At 41.8% G+C, this 17,711-nt stretch overlaps 1 protein-coding gene across 2 annotated transcripts in view; it reads left to right on the top strand.

Moving 5' to 3' along the window:
* The window catches only part of LOC125018267 (obg-like ATPase 1), a 39,381-nt gene that overhangs the window by 13,760 nt on the left and 7,910 nt on the right, over nucleotides 1-17,711 (top strand). For both annotated transcript variants that reach the window (XM_047602060.1, XM_047602059.1), the window contains exons 5-7: nucleotides 4,556-4,731; nucleotides 8,600-8,680; nucleotides 9,023-9,120. In XM_047602060.1, the coding sequence (XP_047458016.1) occupies nucleotides 4,556-4,731; nucleotides 8,600-8,680; nucleotides 9,023-9,120 (355 nt within the window). The remainder of the gene's footprint in view (nucleotides 1-4,555; nucleotides 4,732-8,599; nucleotides 8,681-9,022; nucleotides 9,121-17,711) is intronic.

Below are 17,711 nucleotides of genomic sequence, written 5' to 3'. Positions count from 1 at the left end.
GACATCCATAATGTGCTTTTCCTGACAGACTCATAAAATAGCTTTTACTGCTCTGAATACCAGGAGAATTGCGGCACTGAGTTTGCATGAACATTTTAAAAGCACGGCGAGGAATGCAAGTTCTTTAGATGTGCTCTTACCCATCTTGCATGTGAAAACACGCACAGGAAGTTAGAAGTCAATGAATACTGTAATTTAACTGAATTATGTTGACCACATATCCTCCCAGGTAGCAGCATCAGAGAAAGCAGCTCAATCAGTATTGATCTTGGCTTGACTCAGATAACCGCCTTGTCTGTGTACCTGACAGAAAAGTAATGATATAAGCTAACTCTAGCTTTCTTGGAGTTTTTTTTTTTTTAGATGTTAAACTTCTTCTTGCTGAAAATAAACTTTTTTTTAAAGTGAAATTTCGCTCCGTTTGTTTTTCCTTGGAAAACACATTTGTGCATTTCTGTTGAACTTTCATCTTCCCGGGCTACACCTGCCTGCAGTGCCGCTGTAATTTTGCAGAGATTAGCTTGATCCTTAATCAGGCCATTGAACACCACTCACCCTCTAGAGACTAATCCTTTTGTTCTGTCAGTTAAAGAGCACCTGTTAATAGTGTCTTCATCATACGCACTATTTGAAACCGAAGCAGTAAAAATTGAATTGTGAGACAGACCTGACTCCTGGAAGTGGGCCTTTCCAACGTCTTCCTTTTCCCTTTTCTTGTGTGGTTTTACTGTGTTGCACGTGGCTTTGTGTGGCGCCGCACTTTCATTAGGCGGGTCTCCGCAGAGCCTTACCCAGACCCTGTTGTTAAAGGACTAATTGTGATTGCCCCGTCAGATTTCTCTCCCCTCTTTCATTTCATGCATGTTTTCCAGCTCTAAGCCTTGAATGGGAAGGCAGTAAAGTAGATGTGAATGTTAAATTAGGCGAAATTAATTAAAGCAAATTACTTTGGAATATGTGGTCAGTAAAGACTGTCAGCTGATGACTAAATAGTTAGTGATCAGCTGCTCTTGGTCTAATCAGAATTATTATTATTTTATTTTTTTGCTTTTTTATTTTTATTAAAATGTAAAACAAAAGAATAAATCCTAAAATGTGCTTTACCTTGATTGTTTTGGCGTTTTAAATATTTTCTAACAAATTGCCATACTTTTGTATGTCATTAACAGTGGTTTATACCAAGCATAAGTGGTTTATTAGCCACATAAACCTTATTTAAACCCCTTTTCACTAATTAATATGTCCCACATTGAACAACAGACTCGTGCATTTTCCATTTGCAGCAGTGTATCAAAACTGTACATCATAATTGTTTATAATGTATGTATATTCTTGCAGCTAACAAAATGATTACATTGCATTATATTTTCTGAGTTCATGCAGACACAATAGCAAATTTTCATTCCAATCAGCGCTGAACAGGGAGCTGGTAAATTGGAGCAGCAAAACAATAATTCCACTGATTAGCCCCTTTCTGTGTGGCGTAAGTGAACTGTTTATACTGTGGAGTACCTCTGCAAGAGGAGAGGAACCAAAACAGCCTGATTAGGCAAAGAGTAATTGAATAAGTTCATTTCACCATGAGGACAACGCACAGGATGACAGCTTGCACAAAAGTCTACAGCTTCTGTTGACTTGCATGAGTAAGAAGGTGTAGGAGGTTTGGCTGTCGGGCTAAACTGTAAAAGCCGTGTGTGCAGAAAAGCATTCGAGATCACTCTAATCGCCAAGCAGAGACATACAAGGAATCTGCAAACAACAAATTAATATTTCAAGTCATTATATGCATTTAGTAATACTACAAAATTCTTGAACCAGAGTAATGTTTTTGACGCATAATATACGAGTGGAGTAAGTAGACTCTGTTTGCATATTTATTCTGCTACTAGTATGTAGCATATATTAGTATATAACATGAACTGAAGTGCGTGACGTTACAGCTGTTATAAGAAGATGAACCGTGTTGAAACAATGTAGACTGAGGGAGGTCGGCTTTGTTTTTATGGCTATGGGGAAAGAATGGATGAAGGTTGCGGGTAGACCTTGTTTTCAGAGCTACTATATGTGTGTGTTTGTGATTCCTCTGGGAGGGGAAATTCTTAGGTTTGTATGATGCGGTTTACACACCAGTGTCCCATGAATCAGTCCCATACATTCATGAAAAGTATTTAGTGTCTAAGGACATGCTACCAGCTTTGTGAGGCGCTTTCCTTTAAGCTACATGCTAGCACGAACGCGTTAACCTGTCGAACGTAACAATTCCAGCATTGCTGATGTTCAGCAGGTGTGATGTTAGCCTGTTAGCATGCTAATGGTAACGATTTAGCTAGCATACTAATGTCAAGACACAGTAACAAGTCAGTTCACTTATCAGGATTCTTCCTTTAGGGATTATACATGACTGTGCAACATTTCATAGAAATACATTCGCTTATATAGATATTTTATCCTGGACTAAGGTGGTGCATCAACTGACCAACAACGGTGGCAAGTTTTGTGAAATCTTGAGTTCAGCACACTGAATATTATCTGATTAGTGTAGTAGCTTAACGTTCTCAAACTAAACTTCTCTTCAGTGGCCTCTCAAGTGATCTAAAGAAATTCACGCAAGGTGTCGCTCTGTAAAGATTTACTCGATCCTCAGGTATGCTCTCGCCCATCACCGTAAACGTGCGTCATCACTGTTTTCTACATGTGTCACTGTTAGAACTTGCTGAGATATTATCTCGCAGGGCCTCACCTGTCAGCGGCGCCGCACGCACTCAGGTGTCATCCCGTGAATGCGGACGGCCGATAAGTTTTAGTGACGCCGCGGCGCGCATTCCAAACGCAGTGTCCCTCAACACCGAAGCAACTTAGAGCCAAGTCGTCATTCACCTGTCACACACTGACTGTTGAATGAGACGGCATTCCCATTATGCCTCAGCGCGAAACTTCATGATTCAGTGTTGCTGACTGATTTATAATGACGTCTGTAGCCGTGTTCCAGATCCAATTATGCGGTTGTTTATAAAAATCTAGCATGAAGTCTCTCCACTTGTGGTAAATTGTTTAACTAAGTGCATCTACCCGAGACCAAATCCGAGGAACCCATTTGCGCAGTTGCGAATTAAGCAAACAACCAAATGTTTATGCAATAGTTAGTTGAAGTTCTACTAACTATTGCAGAAACACTTGGGTGGTTTGTTCTACTTGAACAATGACAAAGAGGAATAGTACAATAAATAAATACGGGCAGTACAAAAGTATAAACATTTTCATTAAATATTAGGGAGATTTTATAGTCTGCTGTTGTTGCAATGCACACTGAAGCGGTTACATTGATGTGTTGATGATGATAACATTTCATATCATATATAATATAATATTATAACAGGCCCAGGGGACGTTTCCCAGATTTGTGAGTTTGTGTTAGGTATAGTTAAATAGACAGGGATTTGAAATGTTTGTATTATAACTGCATAATTTACACTTGAAATGGAGCATTTCTTTCTTTTTTTATTTTATTTATTGCAGTGTTGCCATCACTACTGAATAATTCCTCTACTACCACCAAGGGGCACTAATAATTAAAATAAATAAAACATCATGTAATAAACTGTGCACAAATCACACGGTTTAAGATCAAGTAGAATAACGTTCGGGGCTAACAGTGCGCTATAGTTGCCACTATTAATGTTAAAGGCTGTCACTCCCGTGTGACAGATGTACAGGCTTGCCCCCACTCCTCCTCCGCCCTCCTCCACCCTCCTCCGCCCTCCTCCTCCTCCTCCGCCCTCCTCCGCTCCCCTTCCCACCCCTGAGCTCTACTGGAGAATCAGAAGGAGTCCTGAGAGCCGCTGGTGGCTAAATGGTCTGCTTCAGAGCCTCATTACCTAATCATCGACACAGCCACAGCTAAGATGCAAATGATTAGGAGAAGACTGTCCTCTTTCACTTATGAATGTTGACATTTTCTCTTAAATCACACTTAGATTTCTATATTTGATCGTTATTTTTTTTGTTGTTGTTGGTGTTTTTTTTTTACTTAATGGCTATTAGTTTTAAGACAGAGAGGTAGAGAATGTAATACCAGAAGGTTTGTACCTCACGCAGATTGACAGATAAGCCTGTTTTCCTGCACTTAAAGTCGTTCTTTGTGGGATTTGCTTTGATACTGTGAGCTGTTTTTCTACACTTCGCGACACTGACAGGGAAGATTAAATATATTCCTGAATTTTTGCTGAATATTTGATTGTATTTGTTATGACTTTCCTGCAACTCCCGCTGTGCCTTTTCATGTGGATGTTTATTATTCCCACATTCTCTCTCTGCAAAAGCTAATGATTTTTTTTTTTTTTTTGTGCTAGGCTGAATCTAATCGCTGTTTCACATTTGATCTCAAAAAGTCGATGTCATTGATTCTGTTACTCTGATTCTGCTGTTTGTATTAAACGTGATCACATAAAGCGGTTTTATTGTTGTTGCTGGCAAAAAAAAAAAAAATATATATATATATATATATATATATATATATATATATACCAATTCTCTCCCCGTGTGGTTGTCACCGCAGGTGCTTTTGATGATGAGGATATCATCCATGTTGAGGGGACAGTGGACCCAGTGAGAGATATGGAGATCATCCACGAGGAGCTGAGGCTGAAGGATGAAGAGATGATCGGCCCTATTATTGACAAGCTGGAGAAGACAGCCATTAGAGGCGGTGACAAGAAACTCAAACCAGAATATGTGAGTCAATGTCCCAGCAGGCCTTTTGCTCCCCCTCACAGCAAGGCACAAATAATAACCCTCCCACACACATGGCCAAGGAGAAAAAAAAAAAATGTTTTTTTAATCTCCCTCCAATAGGTCTCACCCCTCCCCCGGCCCATTTTTTCCCTTTCTGGGATTGAAAGTGATCAGGGGTCAGGGGTTTTCTGCTGTAGAAATCATTAATAGAGAGTTACTTATTCAGCTGCTGACCCTGGGTCACAGCACCGGGCTAATGAAAGTGTTTCCACACAGCTCTTTTCATCTAAAGTAATACTCAAATCATGGCACAGCTCTTGCTCATGCTCATACACCTACAGCTTAGCACCTCAGGAAATTGTGTAAGGCCATACAGCAGGGTGACACATATGCCTATACCTTGCAATGAATACCGTAAATGTTTAGAATGTTCTTTGACAGCCCGCTTCTCCTCGGAGGTGCAGGGCAAAACGCAGGGTAAGATGAGAAAAAAAACGGAAAAAAAAAAACCTGGTTGTCAGATCTGAATCTATTTGGATCCACACACACACATTCAGAAGGTTATATTGTTACGGTAATGAGGCTGTGCGGGCAAGTTTAGCCACGATTTGGTTGCAAATGTCACATGATGCCCTCCCATCATCGGAGCAAGACGGGATGGGGCAGCGAGCGAGGCGGGATATGGCCTTTCACTTGGAGCGGGCCAATTTCAGGCCCCAACACACGGAGGCTCTGACCACTCATTACACTAACGAGAGGGGCTATTTCACCTGCTGCAGAGGCCCCCTTGACTGGTTGGTTCCCCTCAGACGAAATCCCCCCCCACCCCTCCCTCCCTTACAGCCAGCAGCACTTCCCCACACCCCTGTAGCCCCACAGACAGGAGCCATTCAGTCTAGGCAGGTGGCCGCTTACACACATAATTGCTAACAATTTTAGGCAATGAATAAAAATGATCTACATTACTTGTCAAAGGTTGTGCACACGTCGGCAAGTGAGAATCTATAGAAGACCTCTTTAGATGGCAAAGAATGGTGCTTATCAAAGGCTGCACTAAGCTTTTAGATGGGAGGGACTGTGTGATTGTCTCACAGGCTCAGCCTAGCGTTTGACATGCTCAGCTGTGTGTAGGCACACGTATACGTCCTTATGTCAGCATCTATATGCAGAACGTCGAAACTGCGTCTAAAAAACCTACAGGTTAGGAGAAACAGTAGCGCCGGTACGTTCTATCCTTTGTGGTGCCACAGGATGCTGGGAAATAAAAAAGGAAATTGTGTGCATCTACTTAGATGGTGATTACTTCCTTAGATTTTCCCCCTTTGCTGTGTAATCTGGAAGACGTTTGAAATAGGATTTTATTTCCATTGTCGCAGGAGCCCTGCAGGTACAAGAGCAGGATGAAATTTCATGAGGACAAGCTGTTTTTATACTGCTTTTTACTAGATATTAAGAATTAATTTAAGGAAACTGAAACGAGACCGCGACTTATTTTTTTCATCACATAATTTTATCAGATTCAGGATGAAACACACAGACCCAGTTTAGTGGATGCAGGAATTTACATCAAGTTTCTTCCCAAAAATCTGAAACTGAAATATTTTTTAAACATGCTTTTTATCAGATTTTTAGATTTTCTGTCAGAAGACAGGAAAAACAATAATATATTTCCTTCTTTAACTCTCTGAGACTCAAGCTTTTATTTGCTATGCATTTTTAATTTCTCTAAGGTATTTGAGATAACTAGGACAATTTACATGTTAAAACTAAGTGTCATCTTTGAACAGGAAGTTAAAAAACAAAAAAACATAGGGATTATTTCATGTTATATTATAATAAAGTCACCATGTGTAACAATAAAACTGTTTATTTTAATACCTGAGCAAAAGCAGAATAGCAAACAATGAAGTCCCAATGTCCTCAAACGAGTACTTTAGCCAACTAACGAGCTAATTAGCTGTAGCTCGTTACTATTGACATAATTTATTAAATTTGAGGGTCAAACTGCAAAAGTTAATAAGCATAAAAAAAAAGTTTTGATTGTAAAATTTGATGAGGTTTTGTCCCATGATTCTCTGTAGTACAAATCTGCTGAAATGTCCCCATACGTGGATGTAGGGTCTCATATGCGATTAGTAATAATTAAAATGATTCTAAGACAAACCGCAAAAATCATTGTGATCAACAAAAAAATTCTCAGCTTTAATACTGACACTTCTATTACAACTCAAAATCAATGGAAGTAAGTTAAGAGTGATTTTTTTTTTGTTGTTTGTTTTTTACTGAGGGAGAAATACTGGAAAAGAACAATGTAGTATTTTTGTGGTTTGTAACACAAAAGAAGCGTTGTGTTTTCAGGAGGTCTCGCTTTTTTTTTTAATGTGCTTCCTGCTGAAACAGGATGTTGAGTAAAAAGTTTTAATTAGGGAGAAAAATGAGAAGATTATATACTGATTATAAAATAAAAATGCAGAAGGGTAATACGGTTACGATGAAAAGGTCCCTTGATAATTGGCGTTTAATCTAAATGGGAGTGCGTGCAGCAGTGTAGAGCTCATATTTATGCATTGTTGTGATGATTAAAATCCATTACTCCGGTGTTGTGTTTACAAGAACAATGTTTCGTGGCTTCTGTCCGTATGAATCCTCAAAATCCCTATCCTTAAAAAACAATAATAAGAAACCGGCCCACCAGCGGCGCTTCATGGTGGCAAGCGTATGTGTTTGACCCCTGTGGGACCTATATGCCTTTTATTAACACCTGCCTGTTAGAGGAGCGCTGCACGGCGGCTGCGAGCTGATGAGGGAAACCTGGAGCGGGTTCAGCCTGTGTCACTGGCCGTTTGCTGTTTCCATTTCACAGATGATTAATCTCTCTGTGAAGACTTGGGCCGGCGCGGGCGGAGTGTATGCCGCTCTTCCTGCGCTCTCTCCCGCTGGCTGCACTCTGGCTGCCTGACTAAAAGGCCTTTAGAATTCCTGTGGAGAGAGATGTGCAGAGAGTGAATGCAGCTGGCTGGGGGTCAGTGTGTGGAGCTTTTTCTGCCATTGTGTAATTGAGGCTCTGGCAGGATTTTTTCCTCAGTTCTTTCAAAAGGGAGTATGATTGTGAAGTGCTGCAAGGGTTTGGGGAGGGAAAAGGAGGCAGGGGGAGTGTTGCAGGGGGTGGGGGAGTTTTTATATGAAGGGGGAGGTCAAGTTGACAGGAACAAAAAGAATGTGTTCCGCTAATTTCTGTGGGGCTGGATCAACAATAATAGGCTCAATTTCTTTATTACAAATTTTATAACTACCTCCCTCCCATTTTCCCACCCTTTTCCGCTTCCAGATCCTGTCAAGACCCAGTCTTGCCTGTGGTCTCAACCCACAAGTACCTCAGTAATGAATGTGGCATACATAGCTGGAAATGCTCAATATTTTCTCCAGAAGAAACAGTGAATAATTAGCTCTGTACCTCACTAGTGCCTATTCAGTATTGCTACATTCTGCAAAGTGCCTGAGGAAAGACCAATAATTTACACCTTACTAACCAACTTCCAATTAGTTCCCCACTCTTTCCAATTTTGTCTCCTCTCTCTATCCTTTTCATTAAACAGTCCCGATGGAATATTGATGTATAAAGCTGAGTCTCTAGGAGAGACACCCCAGAAGGCATTTTGTCATGATTTAACGGAGGGAAGGGGGTCTTGTGCATGCTATCCCTGTCAAAGCCAGGCCACTCCTGCTTGAATGCGAGCACAGGCCATTGTTCATTTTGGCATCAGGATGCCATGCATTTAGGAAATAATTACCCCATACCCTGCTGGGTTTATATTCTTTTTCATCTCCTTTAATGGCTTCTTGTTCATTCTATTTTAACCCCAAACAGGACGTTATGTGCAAAGTAAAGAGCTGGGTATTGGATGAAAAGAAACATGTTCGCTACTATCCCGACTGGAACGACAAGGAGGTGAGTCTTTGATGTCACAGTCAAATTCCGCTAACGTCATTTATCTCGCTAATCGTCTCGTCTGACCAATCACCACAACCGCTCTTTCTTCCGCCCTGCTCTTCTTTTTCTTTTTATGCTTTTTTTTTGTTGTTGTTGTTGTTTTTGGTCATGTTTTGACTTTTGCTCAAGCTAATGACATCTGGCCGCGCTGATCTTGATTTAGAGCCTTCATAGTTGCTCCCCACGGCGTCTATACAAGAGAACCTAATTTGATTTGGCTTCACTAGTCTCTGCCCGCGTTGTCCTCAAAGGCTACTTTGGAAAGTTTCTCAGTGCTTGCCTTGTCTGTCTTTTCCGCAGATCGAAGTGTTGAACAAATACTTGTTTTTGACATCCAAACCAATGATCTACCTCGTTAATCTCTCCGAGAAAGACTACATAAGGCGAAAGAACAAATGGTAAGTGCTTCGAAGGAGGGCGGGAGCAGACACATTGCGCTCACTAATCATCTCCCCAGAACTTTCCCTCCACTTACACAAGGAGTTTCGTTAATTTCCACTAACTTCGGCAGTCAGCTACGAAGAATGTGTGTGCATGCCTCCGTGTGTTCATGTGCTGGCGTGTGAGGCCGACTGCGGTCTCCTGCTGACAGAAACGGTCATATCTTTGTGAGAGGATCTGCCTGGAGGTGGCACTAAGTAAGCTCTAACACAACATCCAGCTCTGCAAACCCCCAGACCAGCCTCCAGACTCTGCACTTCATTAAGCGCATTCTGGCATATGGTCTCCATTTTCCATCAAAATTTCTCATTTCCATATGATATCAAAGAGAGTGAAGGCTTTAAATGACAACAAAACAAGCATGTGTACACTCAAAGCCAAGCGAGTGATTAATATCATCTGGAGACGACCAATAAATCACGGGGACAAAACTCCTTTAAATATGATCTGAAATTCTTCATGTTGTTGCTTTTGCTTTACAAGTGTCTCTTTACGGCCGTGACATTCCCACAGCTAAGGCTTTCTGGGTGTACAGCCAGTAGATGTATATGCATGTGATATTCTTTCTAGTGCTGACATACAGCGGTATTCACAACTTACTTTGCAGCCACATTCATAATGAGACTGGAGATGACCTTTAATCCTCTAATATAAACTTCTTCCATGTCTATGATCCTCTGCTGTGTCACAAACACTTTTTATAGTAATGTTGTGACTGGCCCCGGCGAGAGCAAATCCTAGAAGGCTGGTGTTAGACATCCATTATATCTGAAAGGGCTACTTTTCCACACTACAGCAGTTTTGTCAATGACACCAACTTGTGGATTGTTATCACACTTTTCCAATTGCCCTCTAGGCTTGCGGTGTCACTTCTTACAACATTTGTTTTTAGTGCTTTGCTTGGCAGCATTGTATTACGAGGGAAGTTGTTTACCTATGACTGTTTGTTAAAATGTTCCTGACACAAAAGTATGACTGTCAGACAGAGGGAGGAGGCAGAGAACTCATAAATCAAATGATTCACGGCAACTGGAACGTCCGTCATCATCCGCAGGAAGAGCGTTTTTTTCTCTCTCTCTCTCTCTTCGCGTTGTGCGTGTGTGTTTTTTTAACTGTGCAAAATGCAATAAATCTCAGAGCGTTTTAAACAGCCAAACAGTAGTGCTCAGGTGTCCTGAGGGCTCCGCGATGAACAATGCCGACATCAAAGTGTTGATGTTTGACAAGTGATGAGTCACTTCCCTTGTCCAGAGAGGAGCTCACACCTGTATGGAGATGATTACAGGTAGATCTAGCTGGCCCTAATTGTACAATAAATGCTGCTCTCAGCCCTAATGGCAGCTAGTCTGCTGCAGAGACGCCAGACTGCCATTTGGCTGTCGCCATGCTCCCGTGTTTTTCCACCAGCACAGTTGAGATGATGATACGGTTAAGGACTATTCAAAGCAAACAGCAAGACAAATTGCAATCTCAGCTTTAATGTGTCGAGGAAAAGAAGGCGAATCGTAGAATGAGGCAAATAAGCCAATTTTATCTGTGTCTCTCAGGACGCCCATTCAGGCCATTTCACAGGTTCAGTTTCCTTCCTCTTTACAGGCACCGCTTTATATTTGGAGTGTATTGTTGAGTGAATTCGGCCAAGCAGGATTTAGGTTAATGTTATAAAATTTTAGCAGCCTTCTACACAACGCATTATTTTTGGGGTTTTTAATATATTTGTATGAATCTATTTCATTATAAACAGACACTTAAAAGACGGCTATAGAGACTGAATATCCTTCAGCGTGGACGGGTGATTAACAATAGTTTTATCAAACGTAGCGAGTCTCCAAAAACATTCCATCGTTAACTGAGATCATCCTGTTTGGAGTATGGGAACCACATACCAGACTGCCCTTGTTTAGACAAGAATACACAGTATTAGCTTTAGCAAGCCATCATTAATGGAGGGATCATACGAGGAGCAAGGCCTCCTTTCATCCCCAGGTTCTCTGCTGGAGACAGTACATCATTTACTGTTGAGAGGTGCACATGGCTCCAATCCTATACAGTGTATGTGTATGTGTATGAGAATGCGTACATGTGCATGTTTGAAGTCTGTTTCAGAGGCGACTCCATGCTCATTTGGATGCTGGTGTAATTGCGGTGTGGAGATCAAAGGCGCGCTGGCCGAGTGATGTTCCAGAGGAGACTTTACCACATAGCCCTCTCCTCTGTGCAGAGGGGGCCGCCTGCTGCTCACCGCTCCCCTCTCCCCTCTAGCCATGCACTGCCCCCTGCACATCCCCGCTCGTAAAAAATGATTAAGGCTGCATTTGTCATGTGTTTATGACTGAGAGGCATTGCGTGATAGGGAATGGCATCTACAAGAGTCTATCAAGAGGCTTTCTCCTCTTTCCTCGGCGTCAGTGAGCTTCCTGGAACACTATTTATCTGTGCCACATACCGTAGTTTGTGTGTTAGAGAAGGTCATTAGAGCCCGGTTGATGATGTGGCGGCTGCCGTCCGATGGCATCTTTCACTCGTCATCTAAGATCCTGTTTGCTTTACAAGAACGAAAGCATGCACATTTTTATCCATCTTTATTATTTCAATGGGTTTGATATCAGATGTTTATTTAATCTTCCTATGAGAACAAAGAGCAGTCAGATGTTGTAGTGGCAGAAAGACACACTGGAGAATATTCCAGCTATGCTGTGATGCCTTTCCTCCTCGTTATTTCTTTTCCTGCTTTTTTTTTCTTCTCTTTTTTTTCCATCTTTTGGACAATGTGCATTAAAGTAAATTGGTGCCTCTTAAGTAGATGAGTTGACCTTTAAGGAAACCAGCAAGCGTGACCTGTCTGTGAGTGCCTCTGCAGTGTGGGTTTTCCTGGTGAGTGTAAGAACTGCAGGGTACCAATGCTTGGAGCTTTTATTAACTGTGAGTGTGTGTGTGTGTGTGTGCGCTTGTTTGTCTGACTGTACACAAGTGTGTACAGTATATATATACACACACACACACACACACACACACACACACACACACTATATACAGCATATATATCCATTACAACACTTTTAAACTTACTTTGACTGTCAGTGTCATTCCAGGACTATTCAAATAGTTCCATACCAAAGATGCTCTTCCACTCTTCCACACTTTCTTTAATGTCTGTTCCCGCTATAAAAGCATGCACATTTTAATATATTTTTTTATCAATTTTCCGTAATTTTTCTGCCATGGCGTGATTTAGAAAACTTTTTTCAAGCTCGCACTCTCATTAGCAATTTCAGACAACTATGATGTTGAAAAGTGGAGTGGCGTCGCTTCAGGAGGCTTTTGGCTGGCAAGCCATCGGTTTGATCTCCGCAAAAGGCCTTGTTTGTCTATGAAGCTCTCGTTAATCAAGGCATCAGCTCCACGTCTACCTACTTCATTATATCTTAACACATAAGGCTGAACTATGTTTCTGTTATACTTAATGTATACGGATCTGCAAAAAAAGATGTTGCGTAATTGTTCTTGTACATACGAGTCAGTATATACGAATGCATTTGCCACAAATACGCCAAATATATACATCATCAGCTGAAAATAGCCGTTAAAAAGTCAAATTTCCTCTTGTTTGATAAAAACTAAAATGCCCCCTGTTTTAAGAAGTTATTTTGTCTTTCCAATTAAAATCTTAAATCAGATACTATATATATTCTGACAGGCCATGTCCGGGGCAGGAGGGTCAGAAAATAATGATGCAGGGGTTTAAATCTTTGCATCACAGTTGTTGGCAATGAGAGAAAAAAAAATGTAGACATGCCCCAAGTTGTAAATGACATATGCAGTGTAAAACCTAACCACAGTTTAAGAGGGGAGAGCAGGGGAAGGAAATTGTGTTTCCTCAGTCCGATACTCAGATCTGCCTGTAGGAGGAGCTTTGACAATTAAAGTGAAGGAAGCCCAGAGCAGCATGTCAGCTGCAGCACAGATAATAAGAGGAATGATCCTTCATCTGCTCAGCCTAAGTGTTGACTTATATTTACGTTAGCTCCGTTTGTTTGGTTGGTAAAAAAATATAAAAAATTCGCATGAATAACATAAGCATGCATTTTATTTTTGCTGCTCATTCTGACAAAATGTTTCTGAGTAGATACAAAAAAAAAAGGGGGCAACTATTATGATTCACTGAAAGTCAGTCTGTGAAAGCAGTGACTGCACTTCAGCTACTCCAAACCATAATTCCCATAAACACAACTGAAACTTTATTGAGTGCAAAACCACTGGCTCCATCCAAGTTTTTAGGAACTGCTGTCTAGGGAGTTAGTGTTCGCTTTTCAAAGCCATGTGGAAGATATACGATCACATGCTCCTTGTTTTTGTTTTGTGCGCAGTCGTCCACTCTCTCCTTGTGCAGTGTGGGGATCCTGACAAACACTTTCCCATGGTAAGATGTGTACCCTGTTGCCCACAGTCAGTCCTAATGGATGCCTTCAGCAAGCTTTCAGTGGGAGAAAAACAACAGGAGCGGCTGTATAGTAAAACCGAAACAGATGTAAAGTCCTGTCGGCTCAGTTAACCCGGTTATTGACTGTCCCCCAGTCCAGGTAATGAAAGGACACAGTTGACATGTAACATGTCACCCCATTGTCTTTGATGTGCGCTGTTGTTGTAACTAGACAGAGACTAAACTTGAGCCTAACAGAGACATTTTCTGTCCTTGTTTGTGCCTTAATGGCCGTAAGAAATCAGTTTGCCCTCTGAAATTCAATACAGATTGTCACTTCTCCCTCGTTTATCAGTCCCAGTCCTGATAAACGCCGAGTGAGTCCCCCACAGCTCATACAGCGTTTAGACTCCTCGGCAGCAGAACAACATGTCTGCTTTCTCCTGACAGCACACTGGGAATTGTTCTCCCGTAAACCCTGTAGTTTCCAGACATAAAAAGAAACGTCTGTCTAATGATACATTCTGATAGCTTTGGCTTTGTTGAGCTGTGCTTTTTTTTTTTATTATCTTTGTGATAAGGTTAAGACCAAACACACATGCGGCGGTGAGTAGCCTGCAGCCTCGGTAACACTAATGAGACAAATAAATGAATTTAGTGTTGCCACATACAGATCCTGAACCCTTATTATCAGGATTATTGTTGAACTGTTATGAATGGGGGGAGAGAGAGTGAGAGAGAGAGAAAAAAATAAGATGTCGGCTCGGAGGGAGGGGGGCAAGATTGGCTGATGTTACATATGTCCTTGATTACCTTCCTTCTGCTTTTATTCTAATAAGTGGCATTCTTTGTACTCCCTGGGACAGCTAGACAGTCTGACACACGATGAGAATAAATATTGCATGTGGTAGACATTAAGCTGTCATCCTGGAAAAAAAGAAGAGATGGAGAAATCCGTGTGGTGTTCTTCGCCGCTACACTTTGCCTGCTCTTGTCACAATTGTCACATCTTGATGCCTCCCCCCACTCTACCCTAGCCCCCTTATTTTCTCTCACCCAGTCAACTGCCATGAATGACAGCATGGATACCCCATATAGAGAATTATTTTGGGTGATGTAGAATGTACTACTCCAGGTTACTGTTTGAATTTCTGATGTTTGACTTCTTCTTCTTCTTCTTCTTCTTTTTTTCCCCCCATCGTCCCCGACAAATATCCTTAAACAAGGTGGCGACTTTGATAATATCTTCTCGACGACCGTCTTTAAAAGGCAAAACTGCAACCGATGGTTTGTTAAGATTCCCCCTGTCATGTGCAAACATTTAAGGTTTAATGGGTGCAGTTATCAAAGAAAGGAAAGTTGTTTTTGAAAAGCTTGTTACCAGTACACCCTCAAGGTTTGTTTGAGATGCGATGTGAGATGATGCTCTTAATTAAAGCTGCTCCCATTGTGCGTGCGCCGTGTTCTGTTTCCTCCGGCCCGCGACCGCTTTGAAGATGGAAAGAAGTTGATAATATTGGTGACAGTGTGCGTATGTGTCAGATCTCGTCGCTTCTCCGGAGGCTGATGTGTAATGCCTTTCCATCCGGCTGTGGCCACAGGGAGCAGAGAGCGTCTGCACTCTTGTCGCTCAGGAGCTCACCACTGGGAGGATGAAAAGCTTCCCACAGAGCCTCTGACTTCCCGGCCTCAAAAGCCACCATGAGCTCATACCTCTCATTTCTCTCTCTCTCTCTCTCTCTCTTCGCAGAGGAAGAAAAAAAGGAGGGGGTTAGTGTTTGCTGTGTGTCGCAGCATCCTAAACCCCTATGTCGCTCATCCCTGTCACCTGGGACCAGAAAAAAAAAAAAAAAGAGGGTTTATTACTTGATGAGTCTGTGCTCGGCGTGTGAGCCGGTGGCTGCCAAGGCGGCTCGGTAACGCGTTTAGCGGATGTGCCCCGCGTTCAGGTGCCGAGGCCTCCACCTGTGGGTGTGTCAGTGATCGAACTGTGGAAGATGTTGGCAGCGGATTACTCTTCAGGTCTGTCAGCATTCAATTGCGTCTGAAAGGGGCTTTGAAACTGGAGGTGATGCCCCACCTTTCACGGGCTTAACGTGGCCCAGCGCTCATAATGAAGCCGACCTGTATGAGTGCATGTCAGACGCAGGCCCAGGGTCATTGTCTCAGGTAGCTGCCCCTGTACTTTTGAAACTCCCATTGTTTTCCCCTCCTGAGCCATTTAAGCAGATCAAAGCTCTGACAAAGCCCAGGGAAGCCCCAGGCATGCAGAAACACAGGAATTATCCCCCCTTAGGATTCCCACACAAAAAGACAAATAGACGAGCTGCAGAGGGTGGCCCCCTGTGGGACATCTCTATTCAGAGCCAGTCTGTTGTGGAAGGCCCGATTGTTTTCTTTTTTCCTTGTCATTTTGCAAGATATTGTCCTTTAAATTAGATGTACTGTAAATACAAGAGGCTTCGAATCTAAAGCTTACAACAAATAACAGCTGTTTTTGTAGATGTGAGATAAACACACGGCGTTGCTTTCATTTTGACTTAACATTAAAAAAAATAAAAAAATAAAAAACTTCCATACATGATTTAGATTTGTAAAGTTTGATAAAAGTGCTCAAAGGAAGCTCTGTTTATCTTTTGGTACGGAGAGCAGACGGGGGAAGCACAAACACGGCTTGTTCTTTTTAGCCTTGTTTGAGCCTTCAAGCTGGTGAATGATTAGCAGAAATAATGTCCCTGTCACCCTTAATCACATTAAAACGTGGTTAACATTTAATTTTTCCCACTTGATATGCAAAAATTTCCACTTGATTTGCAGCAAAGGCCATTGGAATTCCATTATAAAAAGAATAAAAATTTCAGGCGTCATTTGTTCAGAGAGGGATATCAAGACCAGAAAGTGCTGAATCTTTCTATTAACCGTGCGCTGAGAGATGGCACTCAGTGCTGGGACATAATAGGAGACTGACAAGACCCATATACACATACAAAAATCCTTCTTTCTCATTCCTTTTCAAAGTTTAGTCTCGCAAAAGCTTTTTGAAGCGGGCGTACATGGACAAATGTAATTATATTATTATGGAATCTCGTAAAATCATATTGATTTTCTTCTTTGAGGATGTTGATGACGGAAAAAAAAAAAAAAAACGGCAAAGAAATCATCCAGTAAACATACATTACAACGAGAGTCAAGCCTCCTCCTGGCGTTGAAGAAAGAGATCAGATACAGAGCAGCTTTAACTATGAATAGGATTGAAAACACCCCCTTTGAAATTTACATGAATGCCCTTTATGATTTAGACTGGCTGAGAGATAAGAACAAAGACGCAAAAATAATAATAATAAAAAAATAAATAAAAAAAATCTGAAGCATGTTTTACATAAACATTTTTTCCCCCAAATTTACACATCCACATGAAATTCCACACAAATAATTGGGAGGGACATAAATACAAATTGCGGAGAGGCGCGCGTAGACGGCGGGCGAAGTTGACAGAATTGGTTTTGGGAGTCGTGTTGACGGCGCATCAAAGCTCTTAATTGACAGTGCTTTGTTTCTGGAGTTGAGGGAAGGGGGTGTTTCATGTTCCTGTGGCAAGGTGTTTGTCTGGTCCTGTGTCACTCAGTGCAAGGACCCAGAGACCCCCGTGCTCATTTGCAGCTCACGTTCTCCGTCTCAGCTTCACATTATTAAAATCATCCCTCAGCCTTCTACCAAGAGCCTCTTTGTTACTTGGCTGGCTTGGCTCAGCTCTGTCAAGTCTTCACCAATTACAGTCTCAGGTACAATGGTCTATTCAAAGGATCACAGCCCTTGACTGGTGTGGAGAGAGTGATTTGTGAATCATTATTCAGCCGCCTGTAGAGAACGCAGTACCTGAGGAATGCAAATAACGTGCCACCAAATAGACAGCTGTGCTGCTAAAAGTGACAAACTACAGCTGTTATTATCTCAGATTGGATTTTTCCCCCCTCTTGGAGCGCCCTCCATCTCCCACGTTTTCAGGCTTTTGGCTTTGACTAAATGCGTTTTATTTTTCTGTCCTTTATTGCTCAGACATCGGTTGCCACCTTATTGTGGTGGCAGTCAGACGTCAGCTCTGCATCCATATTGTGAAAAGAAGGGGAA

The sequence above is a fragment of the Mugil cephalus genome, chromosome 12, assembly GCF_022458985.1.
Source record: "Mugil cephalus isolate CIBA_MC_2020 chromosome 12, CIBA_Mcephalus_1.1, whole genome shotgun sequence".
NCBI classification, from domain to species: Eukaryota; Metazoa; Chordata; class Actinopteri; order Mugiliformes; family Mugilidae; genus Mugil; species Mugil cephalus.
Note: the sequence above shows the minus strand (reverse complement) of the source record. Positions and strands in the feature narration are given on the sequence as shown.